At 40.3% G+C, this 24,967-nt stretch overlaps 2 protein-coding genes, 1 long non-coding RNA gene, 1 other non-coding gene and 1 pseudogene across 4 annotated transcripts; 4 read left to right on the forward strand and 1 right to left on the reverse strand.

Annotated features, from left to right (window-relative positions):
- LOC138047565 (small ribosomal subunit protein eS21-like) lies at positions 1 to 4,687 on the forward strand. Its single transcript, XM_068894469.1, has 6 exons — positions 1 to 96; positions 189 to 251; positions 429 to 492; positions 1,168 to 1,236; positions 4,341 to 4,396; positions 4,604 to 4,687. The coding sequence occupies exons 2-6, from the start codon at positions 202 to 204 to the stop codon at positions 4,617 to 4,619; spliced, it is 255 nt and encodes an 84-aa protein (XP_068750570.1). The 5' UTR covers positions 1 to 96; positions 189 to 201; the 3' UTR covers positions 4,620 to 4,687.
- A 2,199-nt stretch (positions 4,688 to 6,886) lies between these two features.
- On the reverse strand, positions 6,887 to 6,974 carry Trnai-gau (transfer RNA isoleucine (anticodon GAU)). Its single transcript is given in 2 exon segments — positions 6,887 to 6,922; positions 6,938 to 6,974. It is a non-coding gene; the product is annotated as a tRNA-Ile (tRNA).
- Positions 6,975 to 12,180: 5,206 nt separating this feature from the next.
- Positions 12,181 to 13,848, forward strand: LOC138046847 (uncharacterized; annotated as a pseudogene).
- A 17-nt stretch (positions 13,849 to 13,865) lies between these two features.
- LOC138046848 (uncharacterized) lies at positions 13,866 to 14,300 on the forward strand. Its single transcript, XM_068893427.1, has one exon. The coding sequence runs from the start codon at positions 13,866 to 13,868 to the stop codon at positions 14,298 to 14,300; it is 435 nt and encodes a 144-aa protein (XP_068749528.1).
- A 7,234-nt stretch (positions 14,301 to 21,534) lies between these two features.
- On the forward strand, positions 21,535 to 24,337 carry LOC138044925 (uncharacterized). The gene is made up of 2 exons (XR_011131525.1): positions 21,535 to 21,696; positions 21,792 to 24,337. It is a non-coding gene; the product is annotated as an uncharacterized lncRNA (long non-coding RNA).
- The last annotated feature ends 630 nt before the right edge of the window (positions 24,338 to 24,967 follow it).

Genomic DNA, 24,967 nt, shown 5'->3' on the forward strand with positions numbered 1-24,967 from the left:
GAGCCGTTCGCGCTAGCAATGCTGGGACTGTGCACGTTTTGTTCTCTTTCTCCGCCATCTTTGAGTCGCAAGAGTGAAAGATTTGTGTTGGACGTGGTAAAACATGTTTCTCGTGATGGAATCGTAAATAAAGCCAGTGGACACTTAATTAAACTAATACTTGGCCGCTTTTGCGAATTTCTTCTTAGGTCATAATAAACAATGCAAAACGAAGCAGGAGAATATGTGGATTTGTACGTTCCGCGAAAATGGTCAGTTGTCGCCAAACGTGGAAATCATTATTTTTCACTTTCTGTTCTTATTTCCTTTTCGCGCTAAATTCGTTTTTGTGATTCTCATTTCGCTGTTCTTTCAGCTGCAATTTTTGGGGCTGATATACAGAATTCCATATATTTAATGTGTCTTTGTGCGTCTGTTATTGTATTCAGTTCTGTCACTAACCGTGTGATAACAGCAAAGGATCACGCTTCAGTCCAGATTAACGTCGGAGAGGTAAAAAACGAAACAGATTTATCATTGAGTATTTGAGAACTGCTACGAAAGGTTGCATGTCTCAAATGATTGGTGCTCATATTACTTTTAAATGAACTGTGGTTGTGGTAAAATGTGGTTACATTTAGAATCATTATGGAAAACTCGTATTTAAGGGGTGGAAAAAGGGTTTCAAGAATGCCAGTGAAAGGGCCCAGGTACCCAGTAGACTGTTGAACACATAAGAAGGAAGAACAAGATTTACCGGTATTGCATGTCAAAAATTGATGTTATTCATATTGTCTCATAAGTACTGAAACTTTAACCTTGCCAACAAACATAATTTTTCTCATTCTGGATACAAATTATTTTGGGCTTGAATGAAGTCCATAAATATCAATAACATACTCCTTGCTAGTTCAGGCATCATGTGGTTGAACACCTGGGCCACGTCATTGCAAGCAAGTTAATACTAAACAGGTTTAGTTATCTTGACCATGATGGATATTCTTTGCTTCTAAAGGTGTCACTTCCAGTGCCTGTTACAGAGGTGTACCATAGTAAATTAGCCAGAAAAGCAGTGCTGTCTATCATTTCACAGATGGTTATAATCCAAAGAAGAAGTAGCTAAATGTCATTATGCTTGTTACAACCAACCCAAACTGTGAATTTAAAATTTTGCCACTTGTATTTTAGATTGATGAAACAGGCAGATTCACTGGCAACTTCAAGACCTACGCTTTGTGTGGATTTCTCAGGCACTTGGTCTGTGTATGCTCTTGTTACTGCACATGTCAAAGCATGAGTACATTATTTAACTAATCTTACATTTTTAAAGTACAGAATGGAGAGATAGACAAGGCTCCTGTTCGACCCTAATAATACATCTCGCTGAGAATACTAGGTAGAAACCCTGATCCTGTACACCCCAAATAATCATATTTTTAACTGAGTATAGGCTTGAAAGAAAATTCACCCTGAGCGAACAGCCTGTATCCCTTGTGGACCCTTCCTTATCATCCGCTAAGTTGACTATAGTCTTGTATCATTAACTTGATCCTACGTTGGATTTCAAGTGGACCTACATTGTATAGGCTCCCTTACCTTGTCACCCTTGAAAAAAAAATTCCTGGGAGGCTCATACCCTAATCACGTAAATCATACCTTTGACTGTTGTTTTGCTAGCATGGTTGTCCTGGTGGTGTAGTGGTTATCACACCTGACTAGTAATGGGCGGACGTGGGTTCAAATCCCACTAAGGGCAAATTTTCTTCCAAACGTATACTCGGTTATACATTAAAATTAATCAAGTCGGACCAGGAAGTCCTCAATCCTCGCAGTTATACATTAAATCGCTCCTAGCAGTTCTACATTAACAATCCTTTCAGTTATATATTTCATCGAGTTGGACCAGTATGAAGTGCAGGCTATAGATGAAACAGAAAAATGATCCCCGCACTTATCTGGGCAATTAAAGGAATAATCATTGTCATGTGTCATTTCCCCCTTTCGTATAATCTGTATTGATATTATGAAAACCTAGTTAGTTAACATAACCCATAACTTTTTAAAACCTTATGGTGATAGTAATATTAAATCCATTGACATCTGGGAGTGAGACTTGACAGATTTTACTGTGTCTAACACCAGATGATTTTACTCGTCAACTGGGGGTGTCCAAGGGCGTTTGAGGTGTCAATGGGTTAAGTAATCAAAAACTTTGTCCCCTCCATCAACCAAATTAATATGGGATTAGTATTGGTGCTTAACCCATTGACTCCCAGGGATTCCCTATTGACGAGTAAAATTGTCTGGCGTTAGACAGAGTAAAATACTAAGTCTGGCCGGTTGCGGCCGGTTTGGATGTCAATGGCTTAATGGTTCTTCCTTATCTCTACAATGCAAATCGCAGAATAGAATGAAATACATGCAGAGAGACCCTCAACTCTATAACACAGCCCACATTTCCGGAAAACCTTCCAGATTGTTTCTTTGTACATCAATCTTTTGTTGTTTTTCAATTGAGAGGGAAGACCAACAAAGTTCAACTTTCCAAAGATTTGCAAAGATATGATATTTGTCAATGTAATTGTGTAGTTGAGCACTGGCCAGATTTTTATTTTTTGTGCAATGTGTGGTTCCAGAAAATATCCATACCCCCCACGGAGGGTTTTTTCCAGTTTGACCCCCCACCCCACTGGATTTTCTGTTCCAGAGGGCTTCGCGTTACTCCCCCCACCCCCTGGAATTTCCATGATTTTGCCACTTGGTCCCCCATACCCCTTGGAAATTCCAGATCCAAAAAAAGAGACTTCCTTTATTTTGATTGACTTAGAGCTGTAATAAAAATTTTATTCTCCTAAAGACGACCGTGGAAATTCTAGACGTATTTACAGACGCTTTGAAATGTTCAAACTAACAACTGAGCTTATTTAACACTTTAATGTCCTGGCAACTGACCTTTTCTCTGTTCAATTGAAAGAAGTTTTCATTCAAAAATCCAAAAAAAGTACTGAAAGTTGACGCTATTTTAAGTGTATATCGTATGCATTTTGTAACCTAGTCAAAGTTTGAATTTATGCGTAGTCAAAACAACATATCAAATTACATAATACAATACATTCCACACACAAGAAACTATTTGTTACATGTACATAGTTATTTTTGCTGTCACAGCGAAACTTGGGAAAATACACCAATGCTTATAGTAATCTCCATGATATTTTTTTATGTTGCAGGACTGGTGTAATTTTTATCTACAGTAGTATAATTTGTGAACCGTACTGTCTATATTATTTTGCGTGTGTGTAGCCGTGAACTGACTTCGCTTATCAGCGGGAATCTTAAGCGGTCACGCAACATGTTTTTTTTAACACTTGTTTATCAAATGTCGGTTCAATTTGTCTTTCACCAGGAACACTTCAATAAAGTGATACGCTATGTCTCTGTAGTTTAAAAATGACAGTACATTTTTTTATGCCTTAGGATTTTTCAACTGGTCACACATTTCGTGTGTGAAACACACTTTTCAAGTTCAATCCGGTAACTAAACAACCAAATGAAATTTTTGCAGTCTCTCATTGCCGTTGACGGCTACAAATACGTCAGGACAAAATTATGGTACTGAAATTATCAACTTTGCCAACATTTACAAACTCGTAACTACACAAATAACGATGAAACTATTTGACAATCTAGTTATGGAAGGTTTGAAATTCGCGGGAAATTGTACTTAACAGGAATAATATGAGTACAAACAAATGATCTCAATCAACTGACTGTATGAATAATGCCGTCTGAAAAAACACCAAATGTGTTCAAGCTAAAAACAGCGCAATCTTTAATAGTCGGCCATTGTGTTTGACTTCACGTTGAACGGGCTGCTCAGGAGTGTCTATCAGTGCTACCTGTGTTGTCTGGCGGCAGAATAATCATGGAAAGTATATGACAAGGAATCTTACTTTTATTTCAACGGATAGAATTTTCCATTTTTCTTGGTTACCTTGAATCAATTGGAAAAGTACGTAAGTGTTTATTCGATCTGGGGAAAAAAGCTCTTTATGTACCCCCGTACCCTTTGGAAATTTGCCTCTTTCAGACCCCCCCCCCCCCTCCCCCTACCACTCAGAATTTCCGTGAGCCTCCGTCGGGGGGGGGAAGGATATTTTCTGGAACCACACAATTCGTACAGTGTCACGCTCTTGGTTAACTGGTATATTTCTTTATGAAAAATTCTTGGCCGTCAGAGCTAAAATCAATGGTAGAATTTTTGAGATATACGACATGTAAATAACATGTGAATTAAATTTGTGGTAAAAAGTACAAAACAGGTTAATGATAATGGCAGTCTGTTCCTTTGCTTTGCGTAGGGTGAGGCTGATGATTCTTTGACCCGATTGTGTCTCAAAGATGGTATGGTAAACAAGTAAGTGTTTCCATTGCTTGTTGAGGGGTAGGGATGAAATGAAGACATGTTCTGAGAATTTCTAATGTTGTCTGTGGTCAACTCATCAATGAAAATGATGCCATTTTTGCAGTGGGACTTCTTGCCTTAAGCTCCATTTATTGATACTTTTTATGAAGGATAGGCTAGGCTTTTAAAATGTAACCATTCTTTCCTTTCTGTTTACAGGAATTATCATTCTTGAAGGAAAGGCAAAGTTTGAACTATCCAGAAATTCATGGACTGTCAATAAAGCATCCTTAATGTCAATAACTATCATTTTGTGTTGTTTCTTTTGCTATTTACTTAAAAGAACAGTTGGAGGTGTGGTGATATAGAGGTTATTGCTTGGGACTTTTGGAGCTTCAGGCTCAGCTTTTCTGTTGGGTTTTCATGGAGGAAAAACTTGTTCTTAAGGGAAGCTCAAAAGGGTTTTCTGCTGAGCATGTGCGTGTAAGCCACACATGCAATACTTGGGCTGCTCACGTCAGCTCAGGAATCAAAATAAATGACTGGAAATAAAAATGTAGCCCAAAATCGTGAAACCCAGAAATAAGTTTTGTTGGAAATGTTGAGCAATACCTATAAAACTTACAAGAGGTTACATTTATGCAAACATTGGCCGTGTAGCACCTCTATTTCAACAGAATTAACTATGAGAGGGTGATGTGAAGTGCTATTTTCTATCCATGTAAACCATGTGAGCGTTAGCCCTACTAATTGAAATGGGGCCTACTCAAGGACAGATAAAAACTCTGACCAGGGTGGGAATTGAACCCATGACCTTGGGGTTAGAACACTGCTGCTCTAGCGACTGAGCTACAAGATCAGACGGGAGCAGGTTGTGGGAATTGAAGATGTCAAATTCTCGGCAATGAATATGTGTAACTGTAAGTACAAGGGGTTACGTTTATGCAAACGTTGGCCGTGTAGCACCTATATTTCAACATAGTTAACTATGAGAGGGTGATGTGAAGTGCTATTTTCTACCCATGTAAACCATGTGAGCATTAGCCCTACTAATAGAAATAGGCCTACTCAAGGACAGATAAAAAGTCAGACCAGGCTGGGAATTGTCCTTGAGTGGGCCCATTTCCAAAACAGAAGAGATGCGCTCAAAGGTGCGGCAGAATAAATTTGGAGAGAATGGCTATTGCAGAAATTATTTTATTAAAATGAGTTTCTGCCATACATAATTTTCCTGTAATTCCAAAGGCACAAAATTACAGAGAATGTATGGGGACAAAACAAGCAATATTTAGGAATTCCAAAAAATAGATCCCAAGTCCAATTCATCTAAGTTGTGAACTTGAACTTATTTGTTTGGTTTATGAAGGCAAAAGTCTATGAAGTAGAGTCATGTACAGTATATTTTGCTTTGAATTTCCATACAAAACTAGTTTCCCGCTATGTTGCCCTGATTACCCATGATGCAATCAAGAGCGTGAAAACTCGTCTATGGAAATCGGGAACTTCCCTTATTGCGAGAATCGTTCCGTTTTCAGGATCGAGTAAAATAAGCGGTATGGAATGCTGGGTGTTAAATGGTAAGCGCCATTCTCATCCGGTTGGTCAATAAATTCGGAAAATCGCTTACCTTCACGCAACGATCATTCCCACCGGATTATTTGGGGTATTAAAATGGTAAGCATAAGCACCCACAGAGACCCTTAAAACATTGCCGGACAACCGACAACATTTCGCTCGGTGCTAGATTTCCGGTGGTAGTTCTCTCTCTAGCGTTCGCAGGCTATGTCGGTACTGCCTCAGCATAAACCTCCGCTATCCCATTTCAGGGACGGCGGGTCTAAAACACAGGTCACATTCCACAGGTCACTTGTTGCAGGTTATTGTTTTATGTTTTGGAAAGTAACCAAAACCCTCAATTTGGCTAACACTAGGCCTAAGGTTGGTTTTTAGGCCAAGGGTTAGCCAAATTGAGGGTTTTGGGTTACTTTCAAGAAAGTAAAACAATGACCTGCCACGAGTGACCTGTGGAATGTGACCTGTGTTTTAGACCCGCCGTTTCAGGGAGGTTAAAACTTCCTTTTACTTTCAGAAATGCAAATATACGATAGTGTCCGGCGTGGAAGATGTTAACAAAACAAAACATCTGCGGTGTTATTTGCCGGAATGCGATCATATGGCGATGCCATTTTTTTTTCTTGTATTTTGAAGGATTCATGCGCCTTTACAGAGATCTGTCAATTCACTGAACTTAAGCAATATGTTAGGCCATATCAAAAGCTTCCCTTCACTTGCAAAAACTTGTCAAATTAATGATAACACGCAAAGCTGTTTGAAGAGAATAGGGCTGTGTCATACGTGTCAGTCAATATTCCCTTGCCAACCTTAGCCCGCACTAAGGAACAATTACATATGTAAGGACATGTAAGACCAACTGTGTAAAACTAACTTGCTTGTGTGACTTGTAATATTAAATGCAAAAAAAAAGAAAGAACAAAACGTACATGGTCCGTGAGAGGCTCGAACTCTCGACCTCGGCGTACCTATTAGCACATTTATCAGCACCGCGCTCTGCCGACTGAGCTAACGGACCACTTCCTGAGAGATGGCGGGTTTTTATAGTTCACATAAGTTTGAAACTACGCGAACTCAAAAAAAATTTGAAGAATTAATTGCATTATTTCTTAAGTTCATAAAATTCAATGGTTCTTCAAATAAAGTGCCAGTAACGAGCCCAAATTTCATCTCAAGTTCAACAAATTCAACAAATTTATTTCATCTCAAGTTCAACAAAGGGCTCAGTCACTAGTAAAGTAACATCTGAACACGTCATCATCATCATTATTATTATTATTATTATTATTATTATTACAGTATTATTCGTATTGTTGACTTGAGATCTCTTCATTTGAAAAGCATCTCATATTCGGAGGGTGAAGAGGAATAATGGAACAAGAATAACGGAAATTTTTAATATTTTGTGGTCGGAATAACGACTTCCTTTGAAATAATCGAATTGCCGCGATTTGTCGATTTTGGAATAATAAGTTCTTTTTTTTTTGGAATAATGGAATAACGAAATTTTTCGAGTGGGAGGCCCTGTAATACCACAGGCAGCCCAGACTCACAGGATAAAAAAAATATAAGGATTTGTATGGGAATCTCGAAAACAAACTGAAAAAGGTATTTACACGCCAAAGTTCTCAATAAACAAGCCGTACTTTATTGTCGTGGTGACTTTCTCGCTTTTTGTGTGGTTATTTGCTTGATTGAACGCAGGGGTCACTCGTACCTAAATACATGTAAAGGAAAGGCTAGTGGCAACTAATTTCTAGTTTACCTCACATCTCGCCGATAAAATCACACTTCCCCGGCATCAGTCACGCTCAAACTCCGGCGATGGCAACACGGATAAATTTACTTCTCCTTGACTAAGTTCCAAGGTCTAGCGAGCATCCATTGCTTGGAAAGAGCGAATAATATTCAAATTTTCAATTTTGAGACGGCTGGTCAACCGTTCACTCAAGGTACTGGCAAACGAGGACACATTGTTGCCGACACAAATGTTTCCCCGTTTGCCGGCGCGCGCAACATTTGTTGCGGACACAAAAAATGTTTCTGATTTTGTTCAGAAACACTTTGTGTCCGCAACAAATGTTTCCCAGTTTGCGCAGCATGGAAACACAACATTCATTTTGTGTCCCGCGCGTTTTCGCGTTTGCGCGCCCAAGAAACATCATGAGCAACAAGGTGTCCCACCTTATCGAGCGCGACAAAATGTGCCCGCGCGAGCCACGATTAGTTTTGGTTTCATTTCTGATTGGTTGAAAAAGCGGCGCGAGAACTTTGAACCAATCACTGAGTAAAATCATGCAAAACCAAAGTAATTCGCCAATTACTTTCGACACTCAATTGAAAACCGCTCTATTCACGAAGCATGGTCTTAACTTCCAAGGAGTTGTGTAATGAATTCGGCTAAAAGACCTAAAATTCATTAACCTATCAAATGGTCCCAATCAAAATTTAAAACTAAAATTCCACTGAGACTGAAAACGGTCATAAAAATCTTTAGCATTAAAAAATGTATAAATTGAGCTGCTGCCTGACCTGCAAAGGCATTTTGTTCCATGCAACAGAACTCCTGTAATGTAGGCTCCCTTTTGCAGAGTCAGTGTTTTTTCTTCTAATTAATTTAGTCACTCACAATACACGTACTCAATACACAATACTCACGTTGTTGTTTTGCAGACGACGTCAAAGAAAGAGACAAAAATGAAAAATGCACGTGCAGAGCGTGCAAAGCTACTGTTTTTGCCCACTAAATATGCAAATTTGTGACGTTCTCGTTGCCGTCGCCGTTGTCGTTGCTAAAGCTCCCTGTTGTTGTTTTGCTGACGACGGCAACGAAATGGACAAAAGTGAAAAACGCACGTGCAGGGCGTGCGAAGCTATTGTTTTTAACCACTAAATATGCAAATTCGTGACGTTCTCGTTGCCGTCGCCGTTGTCGTTGCTTAAGCTCCCTAATATATAGTGGGCACCGTCCTTAATCAGTACTTACAGTTGTAATAGGTAAAGGTAGGGCAGAAAAACTCTCGATTTGCTTGATCAGGGGCCGCATGGAATCGGTGGCTAATGATGACGTTTTCTCTTGTTCGCACCCTCAAGTAAGAGATAGTTAGGATGACGTAAATAGAAAATTCCCAAAGGGACTTTGTAAACAAACAGGGGTAGCAGTTGATCAAAAATCCCTATTTAGGGGTGCACTGAGTATTATGAAAGGAAGCGAGTGGTTTGGTACTTTGTGCCAGTCGCTTCACTTCATGTGTGTTTGCGGGTTTTAGTTTCGTGTTTATTATATATGCAAAACACGAGTTTAATAGTCTGAAAGCCCGAAACTCCCTTGCTGCGTATTACTTCAGCCGCGAACACACGCATTCCATTCTTAAACTGTTGAGCAAGGAGAAAGGATGGCAGAGTCGGTTAGTGCGCGGCCTTGGTGCAAAGGGTCCTGAGTTCGATTCCTGGATCTCGCACCCTTGTTTCGACTTCTTTCCTTTCCGTGTAGCTAAGTAGCTTTAAATACCCGTAAAACGGAGCACTGATGGAGAGGGGGGAGTAAAATGAGCGCACCATCGACCTCCGGTTTGTCAGTTGAATTACTGTTACGAGTTATCGACATTAAATATGGTTACTTGGAGTCTATGATCCAGCTCTTTCAAGATTTTATATTTAGTAACGGCGGACAATTAAACAGGAAAATTCCAGTTAAAATACACAGGTGTCTTTTTGAAATCAAGGCTTAAAACTTCGATCAGTTACTGTTTTTGTTGAAATCCAAAGAAAAATTAAAATTGTTTTTTGGTCATAGTAGCACTTAAACAGCGAGGGCAGCTGTAATGTCAACTATTACAAGTTTTTGTGAAAACCAAGAAATAGATGACGCCAAAATGTGGAAAGAACAAAAAAGTGGCGCGCGATGACGTCAGCTGTGCGTCTGTCCTCTTATAGTTCATATAGGTGAGAACCAATAAGATGCGTGCATTATTGAGCTTATTATTTTAACTACATTACATAAAATAATTAACATATATACGACTTACATCACATTACATTAACTCCAGATTACTAACATATCTTTACTACCAACAAGGAGTGAACATAATTAAAACAGCACCGCCGATTCAAGACAGGGTCCTAAATAACTAATGTCCATGAAACAAAAGAACAAAATCAGTAGAAAAATACCTAATCAGAAACTCCTAATAGCGCCATTTAAGCCCGGCCGTATAACAGTCTATACTCGATTTGTGATCATAATAATTTGACAGATTATGAACCTGTTCTTATTATGTTTTATTGTTGCCCACCTCAAACAGCTATATTAATTGTGGGCAACAACTATTGTAAAACCTGTTTTATTATAATAAGATGTTGTTGTTGTTAGATCAAGTTATTTGCATTTGCGATCTCTTCAGTTGAGAATTTCAAGTTTCTGTTGGGTAAGTAGGGGGAAGCTCTAAAAGTTTAATTCGGCCTCTCTCGTCTTTTGCAATCAATGTACACTTGACACATTAGCGACTTCGGACGCAATCGCGACGAAGAGAGATTGCTATGGACTTTGTACGTGACAGATGGCTACAGTTGTATTTTGATTTTAGTCTCAGTTTGCAATTCTATTTTTTCCAGCCAAGTATCAAACGATTTCCTTTTACTTGTATCGCAAGAATAGCAACACTTTGTAGCAAAACCTACAATCTTTCAGGATGGAGCTGTACGAAAGCAAATAATAAGGGTATACTGTCTCCAAGTGCGGCCCACGGCTTTACCGTTTGTCTTTACTAAATTCTTTTCACGCACATTGCCTGAACCAGGTTGACAATCAGAGATACACTGGAAATAGTTTGATGCTACTGTGGTTTGGAGAATTATGAATATTGCTTAAAAAGTTACAAGTGTATGATTCTGATCATACCCATCCATATATCTGTGATTGGTGTTGACAAGCCAAAAACACCCATCTAAAGTTATCAAGGCTATCCTCCATAATTGCTAAAATTGCGTCCATAACTGCGAGGAAGATAGCTTTACTTGAGAATTCCTTACTCTTTATTAGCCTGCTTGCCAGGCGTTCGAAGGGGACGGGAAAAGGAGAAGCGGTCAGAGAACGACGTTTTCCCGCCGGTTCTCCCTTTCCCGAACGCCTGCCAGCAGGCTTTTCATCTCCGTAATAAAACTAAATATCTGTGAAATCGATTTGCATCACCCTCGGTTCACTTGAGATGATTTTACAGGGACGACTTTTACTTGTAAAGGAACATTACCTTCTGTCTGCACAAAACAAAATATCTACAGTTGCGTAGCTGCCGATGCAATCAGGTTCACGGATTATTTCGGGACGGAACTCAGCCCAGATTGATTTTTCAGAGTATGGACTTTTCCTGACAATAGGATACGACATTTTTCTCACGCAGTAAGCTATCGCTTTCAAAAGACTTTTGTAGGAAAGATAATTGGTTTATAATTGTGTTTAATTTACTTTCTGGACGATAAGCACGTGCTGTGATGTTAGTACAAACTTGTCCAGGGGTATGAAGGCTCTACAAGTGTTTCTGACCGAATTCCCATGTAATAATTAGTAAATGTAGACTACTGCCTTGTCGTGGTGGGGGAGCTTGCGTGCCTCAGTGACCTTGAGACCTTTAGCGTCGGGGGTATCCCCCAGTAGGTCCAACCTTGGCGGGCAGGTCAAAGGGTAGAGGCCAGACTAAATGGTAGTCACTGGTCCTCCAGGTTGGGGGTTGGGCGTGCGGCTAAACCCCGCTCCCCGTAAAAATTATCTGATTACGGAAACCGAAACGATGATTGACGAGCTCATCCGGGGGTGTCGTCGGGCGACGTGTGAGGTGCCCGAGGATAGCTTTGTAAGCTGGAATTCTAGTATCACGCGTATGACAGATGTGGGGCAAAGCCTAAAGGATCCCCGCAACCTGATTAAGTCGCCTGGGGCTTCCCTCCTGACACCCAAAGCTACCCTGGGACTTGGGTGTTGGAACGTGCGAACACTTCATCAGATAGGAAAGACTGCTAATGTCACCAGGGAATTCAGAAAGTACAATCTGGACATTCTTGGTCTGAGCGAAGTACGATGGACTGGCTTTGGAGAACTGAAAACAGCAACAGGTGAGAGCATCTTGTAATCAGGAGCAGAAGAGGAGCATCATAGAGGAGTAGGACTCATTCTGAAGAGGGAAGTAAGAAGAACACTGTTGAAGTGGAACCCTGTCAATGAGAGAGTCATGAGTGCACGCTTTAACTCACCCCTTGCAAAACTCACCATCATCTAGGTGTACGCGCCCACCAATGACGCAGAGGACGAATCCAAGGAAAAAATTTATGAGCAGCGGCAGCGAGAGGTAGAAGCAACACCCAGGCATGATGTACAAATTGTAATGGGGAACCTGAATGCCAAAATCGGAGAGGACAATGAATGATGGGAGAAGGTGATGGGGCAACATGGACTTGGAAAAATGAACGAGAACGGAGAGAGGTTGGCGACGTTCTGTGGCAACAACGATTTGGTGATCGGTGGATCTCTATTCAAGCATAGAGACATTCATAAGATCACGTGGACCTCCCCGAATGCAAGGAATCAGAATCAAATCGACCATATCATCATCAAGGGTAGATACAGAGGTTCACTGATGGACACTCGAGCAATGAGAGGGGCAGACGCCAACTCGGACCATCACATGGTTATGGGAAAGGTTAGGCTGAAGCTATGTAGTACAAAGAGGAAGAGTAAGGAGAAGATCATCTTCGACACCACAAAGCTTCGAGATCCCTGTGTCAAAGAAGCATTTCGGCTGGAAGTGTGTAACCGATTCCAGGCGTTGGCGACAGATGACGTAGAAGACATTGAAGAGAGGTGGGGACAATTCAAGAAGGTCTACAATGAGAGTGCCAAAAAGGTTTGGGAGAGAAGAGAAGAGTGAAGAATGACTGGATCAGTGGAGAGACCTACCTACAGGGAGATTGAAGAGCGACGAAGGTTAAAGGAGAAGATAGAACGTACACGATCTGCCCGCCTGAAGAAGAGAGGCACTGCTGCATTTGCAGTGAAGGACAAGGAGGTGAAAACCAGTGCCCGGGCAGACAAGCGGAGAAGGCTGAACAATTTTGCAGAAGAAGCTGAAACAGCGGCCAGAAACAACTGTAGCGGTGACCTGTACCAGCTCATTAGAAAGATAGCTGGACAAAGAAGGAACATGACTACCATCAAAGATAAAGAAGGCAAGTGGCTTATAAATGAAGACGACTGAAGCTTATGCGTCAGCTTTAGAGGCGCTGAATTTACCAAGTCTTCTTCTGCGTCGTGAGTCCTTGTGCTCTAAAAGTTTTTTCAAGTTAAGTAGTCTTGCTAATCCACGTTTCATACCCCTGCTCCCTCCCCGGCGCCGTGATGCTAATGACTCTGCTACTTCTCTGCGCAACTCTTCTAATTTTACACTCCTGGCAGTGCGTACTGAGCGTTTCAAACGTAGCTTTATCCCAACTATGCTTTTTAACCAATAAATAGTGTACATTACGTGGATTTTAATTTATTAGGATACCTTTGTAAATATTTATTTTGAGCCTTGCTTGTAAGTCAGTTGGTTTTCAATACTTGTATTGCTAGAACTGATAATATTGAATAAACCGATTATTATTATTAAGTCTTAGAAAGGTGGAGGGAGCACTTTGAGGGAGTTTTGAATGTACCACGACCCGACATACCACTGCCAGAAATAGATAAAGCACCTAAAGTCATCACAAGCATCGAGACTGGTGACATCTCAATTGCCGAGATCAAGAGAGCTATCCAGTGCCGAAGAAAGGAGACCTCACTGAGTGTGATAACTATCAAGGTATATCCCTGCTCTCCGTATCGAGCAAAATCTTATGCAGGGTGCTCATTGACAGAGTGAAGAGCGGTGTGGACGAGATGATAAGGCAGGAACAGGCAGGGTTTCGATCTGGAAGGGGAGCTTCTAAGCAAATGTTTGCTCTACGGAGCATCCTGGAACAGTGCGAGGAATGGCAAGCACCAGTGTACATTAACTTCGTTGACTTTTCAAAGGCATTTGACTGTATCATCAGAGAGCGACTTTGGGACATTATGGCCGGGCAGTATGGCATCCCTGACATCTTTGTCAGGACTTTAAAGGCACTATACCATCAGAGCTCAAGCTGTGTTACAGAAGGCGGAAGGTATCCTAGCTGGTTTGAAGTGAAGAGCGGTGTGGGGCAGGGGTGCGTGATGTCTGGCTTCATCTTTGTCTTGATCATGGACTGGGTCATGCGGCACACAAACCTTGAACAGGAAACGCGGCCTGAGATGGAAGCATACATCAGTTCTAGAAGACCTGGATTATGCTGATGATGTTGCTCTGATCTCAAGCAGATTTGCTGTTCTCCAGGAGATGACTGATAGACTAGTAACCACCAACAAAGACGCTTAGGATGAACCTCAGATGAACAGACTACATAAGGATAGAAGGAGAGGAGGTGGAAGATGTAGAATCCTTCGTGTACCTAGGTTCAGTACTTGACAAATTTGGTGGCACAGAAGCGGACATCAAGAGGCGACTAACACTATCTAGAATTGCCTTCACCAGACTTCAGAACATCTGGAGGTCAGGCAGATTCAGCCAGAAGACCAAGCTGCGCATCCTGAACTCAAATGTGCTGTCCGTGCTACTGTATGGAGCCGAAATGTGGAGAGTGACAACAACTGATCTCAACAAACTGGATGTGTTTCACCGCACATGCCTGAGGAGAGTGCTGAAGAGATTCTGGCCTAACCATCTTAGCAACGAATAGCTTTACGAAGCAACAGGGAGTACGCCGGTATCAGCCCTTATACGAGTAAGAAGATGGCGATGGATAGGACACATATTGAAGACTAGTCCTAGTAACATCTCGAGGACTGTGGAGAAAGAAAGAAACCAGCTGGGATAGCATTCGTGAAGGGCTGCGGTCGCATCGGCGGCAGACCGGGATGGATGGCGCAATCTTCTGGCCGGCCTTAACAGTCCTCATGGGCCCGATGACGATAAGTAAGTAAATAAGAAAAAAATGGAGCGTAGGTTTTTGTCGAGGGTCGAGGGTAAACTGTTGAGGGTCGAGGGTAAAATGTCGAGGGAAGTTTTTTATAGTTTTTTTAGATAATTTTTTTTTAAGTTTTGGTCACAAGATTTCCCGCCTTTCTGTGTCTGTCTCCTTTCTTTCTGATTCAGACGTCCTTCTCAGGAGTGTGCGACTCGAGGGGACGTTCCCTGGAGGATTAAATTTTACTTAGAGCCCTAACATTTCTAATGTTTTCTCCAAGCTCAGGATACAACGTTTTAAAGACATGTTTCGGCATGACTCATGTCATCATCAGTTTAATGTGTTGTTTCCTTTTCCACTGTTTTAAATACTTTTACAATTTGAGTACGTTAGCAATTTGAAATTTAAAATAAAATAACAGTTACAATTCTGCGCGTTCAAGTGCACGAGTGTTAATTACATAATCGAGTCACCGTCGAAGCAAAAATCATTGTTGTATTGTAATTGCGAATTTAGTTCTGGCTTTAAGCGGCTGATGTAGATCGCTTCTTTGAGCTTAAGACAATGTCTAGTTTTGGCTGAATCTTCAATCTTGAAACAATCAACCGAACATTTGCGGTTACAACTGGGTGAACCGTTCAGGTGTTTGAATACATGAGAATTTTTGTCAGTCGAGAGATGCTCTTTTACCCTGGTTGCAAAGTGGCGTGACGTCTCGCCAATGTAACGGGAGTCACATTCCGCACAAGTAAATTGATGCACAACCATAGATTTTAATGCATCTGGAATAGGATCTTTGAAACTGAAAAAAATTCTTGATTTTGAAAGAAGAAAAAACAATTCTGATGCCTATATCTTTGCACTAAACGTCCAACAAGTGTTTTAGTTTTTTGCTTGTGACAGGAAAGGAAAACACCCACAAATGACAGTTTGAAGTATCGAATACCTGTAGTGTTTTCCCCAGTAGTAGAAGTGTTGTTTTGAATTGGCCTGGCAACACAGCAATCGAAGAGGTGATTTACGTTATCAGGGCGTGGCCGGGCCTTCCGGCAAATTTTCTCTTAATGATACACGACCGTAGTCAACTTAGCGGATGACAAGGCCGGAAGGATCCACAAGAGATACAGGCTTAAGAGATTTGTGAACGAAGAGTACATGGAAGAAACCTTGACCCTGTACACCCCATATAATCATATTTTTAACTGAGTATAGGTTTGAAAGAAAATTCACCCTGAGCGGAATTTGAACCCACGTCCCACCGTACTAGTCGGGTGTGATAACCACTACACCACCAAGGACATATACATATTTCTATATTTGCCGAGGGTTGAGGGTACTTTTTTCATTTTTACAGTTTATATAGATGTCGAGGGTCGTTTTTTCTTTTTTTAGTTTATATTTTAAAAAAAGATGAGACAAGCGGTAATAACGGCGTGAGCCGCTGACTTGTTGCAACTCCGAACTCTTGTTACATTGCCATAATGATTATAAATCTTGACTATAGTAAACGGGAACAAAATTATTGAAGGTTGTGGAAATCAGACTGAATGCCTACGGCAATAGAGGACTGTCATGACCGGTTGTCTTTGCTAAGTTTTTCTACACCAAAAATCACGAAGGTTGAAAAATTACGCAAAATCGAAGGTTTTCATTGACAGTTGAAAGGCTTCAAGATTGTTTACGAAAAGATTCAAGTTTGGTGAAAACGATTTTGAGGTGCGACTTGGCCGACTTGCGGTTTCTCAGTTTGTACAAAAAATCACATTTCACAATCTTTATCTTCCGTTTTCTTACCAGACTTTGTGTCAAATGTCATCCTATTAAAAAATTAGGGGGAAATGCCTTTGATAAGTTTGAAGCTAAAATTTAGGGCGAGTAACCAAGTTTTTTTTTTTCAAAAAAAGCAATCGGTTGAGCCCGAAAACGTGATTTGGGCTGATGACAAAAATCCTATTCCACATTATTTTGGTAATTAACGTAATGAAATCGCACTCAACCGCTTCAGGCGTCAGGCCAGCCGGGGGAACGCCCCTAGCGGCCGGGAGCGATAAAAGGCGGTTGTTTTCGCTGGCTATTGTCAGGCCTCCTTTTCTTTAGGTAGGGTAGAAAACAACGCCTGATAGCAGGTTATAAAATATGGTGAATATGGTTAAGAAATTCATAAACAACGTAGATTTGTATTAGTAATGTAATATATTAGCCAAACCAGCCTTCGTCAGGTACAATGAGAGTTTACATTGGACATATACATATGGTAAATGGATGTTGAAGTGATACTGGAAAAAAGTGATAAAATATGGTACTTGCAACTAACATCTTTTCCAGTATTACGTCAACATCCATCTGCTATATATATGTGCATAGAAGCAATCCAATGTAAATTTGATAAACTCTCATTGTACCTGAAGAAGGATGGTTTAGCTAGCCGAAATACAGTACATTATTAAATCAAATCTGCGTTGTATCGGTTCTCTCTCAAAAATATTTACTTTTTCAATTTGTAATTACGCCGATTAGATTAACCCAGTTGATCCACCCTACACCGACGAGAATATTGTCCTCGGTTGCTTGCTTGCGAGAAATCATAGTTTTTTTTTAAACATCGAAATACGGTACAGTTTTTCCTTTAAATATTCTGTGTTTTAACACGCTAATCACGTAGAATTTACAAGAATTTTTAAATTCTTCTAAATTCTACGTGATTAGCTTTGCGAAATTTTGTTCCGTTCCGACTTCAGTGGTTGACGTGTAAAGTGTTATTCCACCCACTTTTCCTTTCGCAGCGTTGGGTCAGGGATACTAGGGACTTTAAGATCTGCGACGCGACGGTAACGAAAACGTCATTTAAAATTGCAAGTTCAGGTTTATTAATCTTTTTCGTCGTTATGTCGGCTTGTCTAACTTCTAAAAACTAGTGTAACTCCCCAGGAACTGAATTAGGAGGTGCGGTATTGAATCTACGACAGAAATTCAAATTCGCTGCCTTTTGTTCACGTTCTCCGTAAAAGTTGAGAATTGGTCATTTCACATCGTAGATTTGCCGAAAACGTGAAAAAAATGTACAAAAATGAAAAATGCACGTGCAGAGCGTGCAAAGCTATTGTTTTTGCTCATTAAATATGCAAAATTTGTGACGTTTTCGTTGCCGTCGCGTCCTAGATGGGATACCAAACGTGGGCCCAAAAGCCACCAATCAGCGCTCGATCTGGATATGCGTGACACACGTGTCGACCGCAGACCTGCAGTTCACTCACTTTCACTTCAATATAATATAAGCCGATTTATGCCTTCCCTTACATCACGTTTTGAAATATGCGTTAAAGACATTCTTTCCTTAAAAAAACATAATGCAAATAACATTGATTGATCTTTTTCGACATGTTTGATAAGTAATAAGTAGAAGAAAACTTCTCTGACTATTGTACTCCGGTATCATACAAAAACGTAACTTGTGGGATTTTTTCGGGTCTGACCTATTATCTAAAAAGGATTATAACTCAAAAGACCTGAGCACAGCCACCAGCAGGTTTTAATGATATTTCTTTATCAAGGATAATTAAATTAAGTCTGATGAATTATATTGACAATGAATTTGGTTTCTCTTCAAACCGGACTCTCTGCTATAAAACAAAAATGCCCGCAAAAATGCTTCAAAGAATATCAAACTGACTTATTTTGCGTAGGTGTGACCTTTTTACATTACGTAAATAAATAACCCAAGAATGACGAAGAGGTCAAGCGATCGGTCTTCGGCCCATCTATGATAGCAAACTGCGCAGAAATAATTGAGTGTTCGTGACCGACAAAGAGAAGCTAAACTCGGTGGGATGTGACCACATCCGCTGAGACTATCTTTTTTGTGTCTTAAAGAATTCCAAAACTCTAAACTTTTGACATTACTTCACGCAAACACGATTTCGTGCAATGAAATCATTACATGATTGATGATTTGTTTTTTTAATGAACTGCATAAACAACGCTCAAATTTGATCTCGTTATAAATACTTAAACCTCTTAACTATAAAAAGAGACTTCTTTGTTTACGATGACGAGAACCAATCAGAATACATCTGGAGCATTAAAAAAAGGGGAAACGCATTCAGACACGAATCAGTTGTACCAGAGCTAGATTATATCTCTGACAAGGACACAATTTAACGAAGTCGAAACTCAACATGAAACAAGAAGGGGAAATGACAGACCGTGAAGAGGTAAACAAAAGCAGAGGAAGAAACAGGCTAAAAGACTCAAGTGGTGTTGCTCATAGTCAAAATTCTTTAACCAAACAAGAAAAACTGGAGAGAAGAAACGCTTTTCGGGATCCAGGGGGAAAACGAAAGGAATACAAAATAAACTGTCGCAACGAGCAAAGCCGTAGATATGGCATGATCGTGGACGAGCTTAACATAGATATGGATGATGTTGTTTATGATATTCAACAAGGCAAGCTGTCATTAGATGCACTACCAAAACTTGGACTTTATCCTTTACACGAAGCAGTCGCTTGTGGTCTTACGGACTGCGCTGAAAATCTCATAGAACTTGGACTACAACTGACAAGCGAGACTCCTGACGGACTCACACCGCTTGAGATAGCTGTAATGGCGGGAAATTTTGACGCTGCGGCGCTGTTGATTCGATATGGTGCTCCAATTGATCGCATACGGGATGGAATTCCACAGTTTGAAAGATAAATATATATTTCTTCCTCTCTCCGGATTAATTTAAAGTGATGCACATAAGAGTTCGCCGAGCGAGAAGCTATATTGTCATATCCATTCTTAATTCACCTTTCAAGCGGTCGAAGAATCCTCACGAACGATCTCGGCCAATCAGGCCAGTTTTTATCATTGTGAACATAGTGAAAAAGTACCTTGTTAACCGTAAAGAGCGCAGGACTCCTCAGATTGCGTGCGATACGTTGTATATTCATTATGAATGAATAAAATAAATGTTCTTAAAAGGCTCAGAGATTTTTGGGGGCAGATGATATCTTTATTTATTTGATGGTTGAAAGAAGGTGAAGGAAAATCCACTTATATTGCGGTTAAATAATAGTGTATCACTGAGCTTATCAGTACTTTGTCGGCCACAGTTATTTGCAATGTTTTAGATGTCACGAATACGTGGTCTCTAAGTGCCTTCCCTAGAATGGCAGGTACTTCATATGAGTCAATCTTGTTACACGAGGACGTTTACTGAATTATTATAGCAAAGATACTTGTGCGTTCCAATAACGTTTTTTCGAAAGGTCTTTTCCCGTTCGGAAATTCTTATCCAGTAATTCATCTGTGTAATTGGCAAATCCAGGTAATCTATTTATTGGACTGACAAAGATTTTTTTCCAAGAGCGCTCAGAACGCTCAAAGGACTTTTTCTCAACGTAGAGTTGGTATTGACCGGTCAGTAGAAGAGTCAACACTTGACTGTCAAAAATATTTAAGTCTACTGATTTCTTTGATGCAACTGTAGTACTTGGGGGCGCAGTAGAAAGACTCGGGTTAAAGAACGAAGAACCAAAGTCCTTCCAGAGGATGGCATAAGAAGCCAAAGGGGTATAATTCATTAACCGAGGAAGGCATTAGTGGAAATCAGTTATGCAATATTAAATTGTTGATGTATAGTTTACAGTGGTTTTCCCATAATTTGGTTGCTTTCCTTGTGGGATTTGATAATTTTGACCCCATGCCAACTGGCCACGCAAACTGTGAGTTCAAGCCACTCAATATGATCTCCTTCGAATTGTGGAATAAAGGAGATTTGGAGTAATTTCCTAGTTTCCGGAATTTTAACAGAATTTATGTAATATCCAAGCTCCCAGAAGTTAACAGTTACACTGTTTCCTTTCATTTTACCAGTTATAAAGTTAAACTTGGCACTGTTAATAATAGGTGCGGCTACACACATCATGGTAAATGCAATTTCCCACGGTAAATTACCCCGCGGTGCCTCACACATCGTGCTAACCAGCGGTCCCACGTTACGTTATAACACGTCGCTTGCGTGACAGGCGTTAAAAGGGGAGGGAGAGGGAGGGAAAACGGGAGGGGACTGGGAAGATTGGGCAAATCAAATTACCAGAAATAGGCTACTTCGGAAATACCATAATAATTTTATTTTGTTCCCCCAATTTTTGAATAAGCGGTATTGTTCCCAGTTTCTCTTGGGACTTACGATGGTCCCAAGAGAAAACAAAAACAATGCTTATGCAAAATGAGGGGAGACAAACGGAAAAAGTCTTATGGTATTTTCTAAAATAGCGTAATGCGAAACACTGGGCTTTTAGGGCAGGCGCTCAAGCCCATTTTTCCCCTCGTGCGTTTTTCTCCCCTTGTCTCCCCTTTTTTGCGCCTGCCACGCAGGCTATATAACATGTTACAGTACAAACTGGTGATGAAGTTCACTTTAAAAATCAACCTCGTTCCCAGGGTCTCTCATCTTAACGCCTAGGGCGAGCGAGACCCTGGGAACGAGGTTGTTTAACAATAAAAAAATATCCAGCTACCTTTTACTGTTTTAGTTACTAATCGTTTTATTTGAATTTTTGTTGACGTCTTCGACAATTGGAGAGTATCCATCGTTTAGATAAGATGACCGCGATTCAAAATCATCCTTGACAAGCGCATTTGTGAACACATCTTTATAGTGAAGTTACACTGCCGTCCACCGAAATTTTCGCATCTGTGCGTTGACAGATATTGAATAGACTTTGGGTTTCCGTTTACGTAAGAAACTTTGGAACCGTTACACGTTTTAATGATTGAATTAGGTCGTTTTAGCTTGTCCTTGAATAACAGGATTTCCCTGTTTTTAACGACAGTGTGAGCCATGATCCTTCCCAAACGTCTCAATGCCGTGGATTCCAGCACAAACACGATTGTACCAGACACTGGAGATCCTTCGAGTTCCCTTCGCATTGACGCATTTTCCTAGCCACGTGTATGTTTATAAAAACTATCCTTTTTATATTTTGGTTCAAACAATTCCACCTTTCATTTATGGTGCCTATGGAAAAGAAGTTCCCCCAGAACATTCAGTGACTGACCTTCTGGCGAATTGAGAGGATTACGTACGATAACAGAGACAGAAAATCAAACCTAGCCTTATGGCCAACATCAATACCATCATCAACTTCTTCACATCGATTTTACATCTCGATAACCGATAAGTTAAAGTAATTCTAACTAAAGCGGACTGAAACAGTATAGTACTTATACTGTCAAATCGGTCTTATAGAACGGCGTAACATGCTCTGCACAAATCTAATTTTACAAGGTGTGTCTTTGGAGACAATTGTCAATTGTTCCACGATCACGAAAGCAAGTCACGGTTTTTGAATTGACAATGCCATCAGTTAAAATGTATACTCAGTTTTAACATCAGTTTTGCAAAATCTCAGGATTTATTATGGACTAAGCCTTTTGAATAGATTCCGTATGCAAAGCTTGACAAAAAATTGTTCTGAACGAGTCCCACACGAGGTACGGTGTGTACATCCCGACCACACACGTGATTTTTCTCTCGCTAATCCAGGAAAACTTAAGTCATCAAATGGAATCTTGTTATCTGACTAGTGTTAAAATCACTTCCCCATCTTCTCACGCGAGCTCGAGGAATTATGACGCTGACTTGATGGATGCCTCTATTTCACAAGGAATATGCGTTTAAGACTCAACTTAGTGCAACGAAAATCAGAACAAAGAATCAGAATTGAGACTATCTTGACCAGCTTTTTCAGTCAAAATACCTAAACAGAGAGCAAGTTTCATATCAACTTGAACTGGTCTGGATCGCAGGTCATTTGTAGAGACAAGGTCTGTTTAATTAGCACCGAAAATCTATTTAGTCACCGTCCACACATTATTGGTGGCGACATAATGATTTCTTGTTTGGAATTATCTCATAACATAAATAGCTACTTCTAGAAAACCGCAGAGTTTGACAAAGTAACAGGAGTCGAAGAATGTGCGATGTGGACGAATGTGACTAGTTCAGTACAAACTGGTCAACACAGCCAGGGGCTCGCAAATCATCCGTAATCACGACTGGCAATTCTCTAGGCAGCTGATTGTGATCCGTAAATAAGATAATCGTAATGCAGTCAAGACACATTGAAAGGCATTGAAATAGACTTGCAATAGATAAGCATACTCATTTGCACTGCCAACACCTTGGAAGACTGTGATGGTATTCCTGTGCGACGTATCAGTGTCTTCCTGAAAACTGCTTTCAAATTACTAAGCTACTTGCCGTCTCTTCTTGCTCATTGCGTTTGTTTTTTTTTTCTTTAATGCGATTAACGATTTTCTTTATCACGAAGATAAACAGGTGAGATATTGTAGCCGGGCGACGAAAACGCGTGATTTGTGCTGGTGTGTTTCTGAAACACCAGAAATTCAATTTTGAATACATGGAGAAAGATAACAAAGTTTGTTTAAAGTCTTTAAAAGTGAAAGAACACTTTACTCTGAAACAACTAAATATAGCATTTAACTCTCCAATTTGTTATTACAGCAGCAATTTGTTCAAGTGCAAGAGATTCAACTTGAGGCCTTAAAACTTGTGTCAACCTCATAAAGTTGGACAATAAAACAGATTAGGAAGTGTTGCCGACAAATGGAACTTGTTTCTGTTATCGCTAACGTTTCCGCGACCTGAAAGTGTTAAACGCCTTCATACCGCGCACGTGTAGTACCCTACAGGCTGGTGCAATTTTGTCGATCTTCGAAAAAACTACTTGTACTTATTTAGTCCAACCTGCACTTGGATTTATGCTCATGTGATTACTTGTTACGAAAGGAAAACCGGATACGGCTCCACTTATGTTTCTTTAATGTATGTATTCTTTATTTATTTTTCAACCTAATATACATTGATTCCACGCTCCATGTGTCCTTAGTTACGGACAACACATACGTACACATCAACTATTCTGTATATTAATCACTGATTAACAGTTACATTCGGCTTCGTTGTTTTCATCAAGGTTCATCAAGGAAGCGGGGAGCATTAAAAAAACATTCGAGGACAGCGTTTGAGAAACTAATTCACAGAATAGCTGAGAAAATAATAAATGTTCATTGATTTGTACTTGCATGTGATAAGGCTACGTGAAAAGCCAAATGAACTTGCTCATTGCTTGCCATGGCATCGTCAAATTAAGTCTCCCAGTTGAGACGTTTATTGACGTATAAAACTTCCGAATTGGCATCCATAAGACCAGCTGTGATGAGACCAGGCTTGCAAGCCTGAAAATACAACACAGTCAACATCATTTTAAATCGTATATCACAATGCTGATACCGCCTGACCGTTTCAAATCCAATCAAAAAACAAGAGGGTCCTCCGTAAGTCTATAAAGTCCTAATCTACAAACTATCCTAAACTATCCATAAGGTCATTAGTGCCTGTTAGTCTTATCATTCACATCGCAAGTCAATCTCTAAATAGGAAGTCTTTCCATTAATACCCTTCAATAATGCCTTATCTAGAAACCCCACACGGCAAGTGTTAAAGAGAATTAAAAAACTTGTCACTGACTAAAAAACTTATGTAAAAAGGACGTTTCGGTCAAAATACTATGACCTTCTTGAGCATAAAATGGCCTACGAATACAAAATGAGTGCTTAAAAAGCCGTAGAAACGTCACTTGGGATTGCCAAGGGCCTTGCAAGTGTCCGGAATGTAAACGTGTTCATTAATAGAATTAGGTTCGCGAATAGGCCTTATTCACGATAGCCGCCAAGTTGGTTTTCAAATTCAAGGAAAGGTTACGTTTATGCAAACGTTGGCCGTGTAGCACTTATATTTTAAACAGAGTTAACTGAACAGAGTGTAATGTGAAGTGCTAGATTTCAATCCCATATGAACCATGTGAGCGTTAGCCCTACAGGTGGAAATGGGCCCACACAAGAACAAAGAAAAACTCTGACCAGGGTGGTCCCATTTCCACCTGTAGGGCTAACGCTCACATGGTTCATATGGGATTGAAATCTA

The sequence above is a fragment of the Montipora capricornis genome, chromosome 4, assembly GCF_036669925.1.
Source record: "Montipora capricornis isolate CH-2021 chromosome 4, ASM3666992v2, whole genome shotgun sequence".
Lineage (NCBI taxonomy): Eukaryota > Metazoa > Cnidaria > Anthozoa > Scleractinia > Acroporidae > Montipora > Montipora capricornis.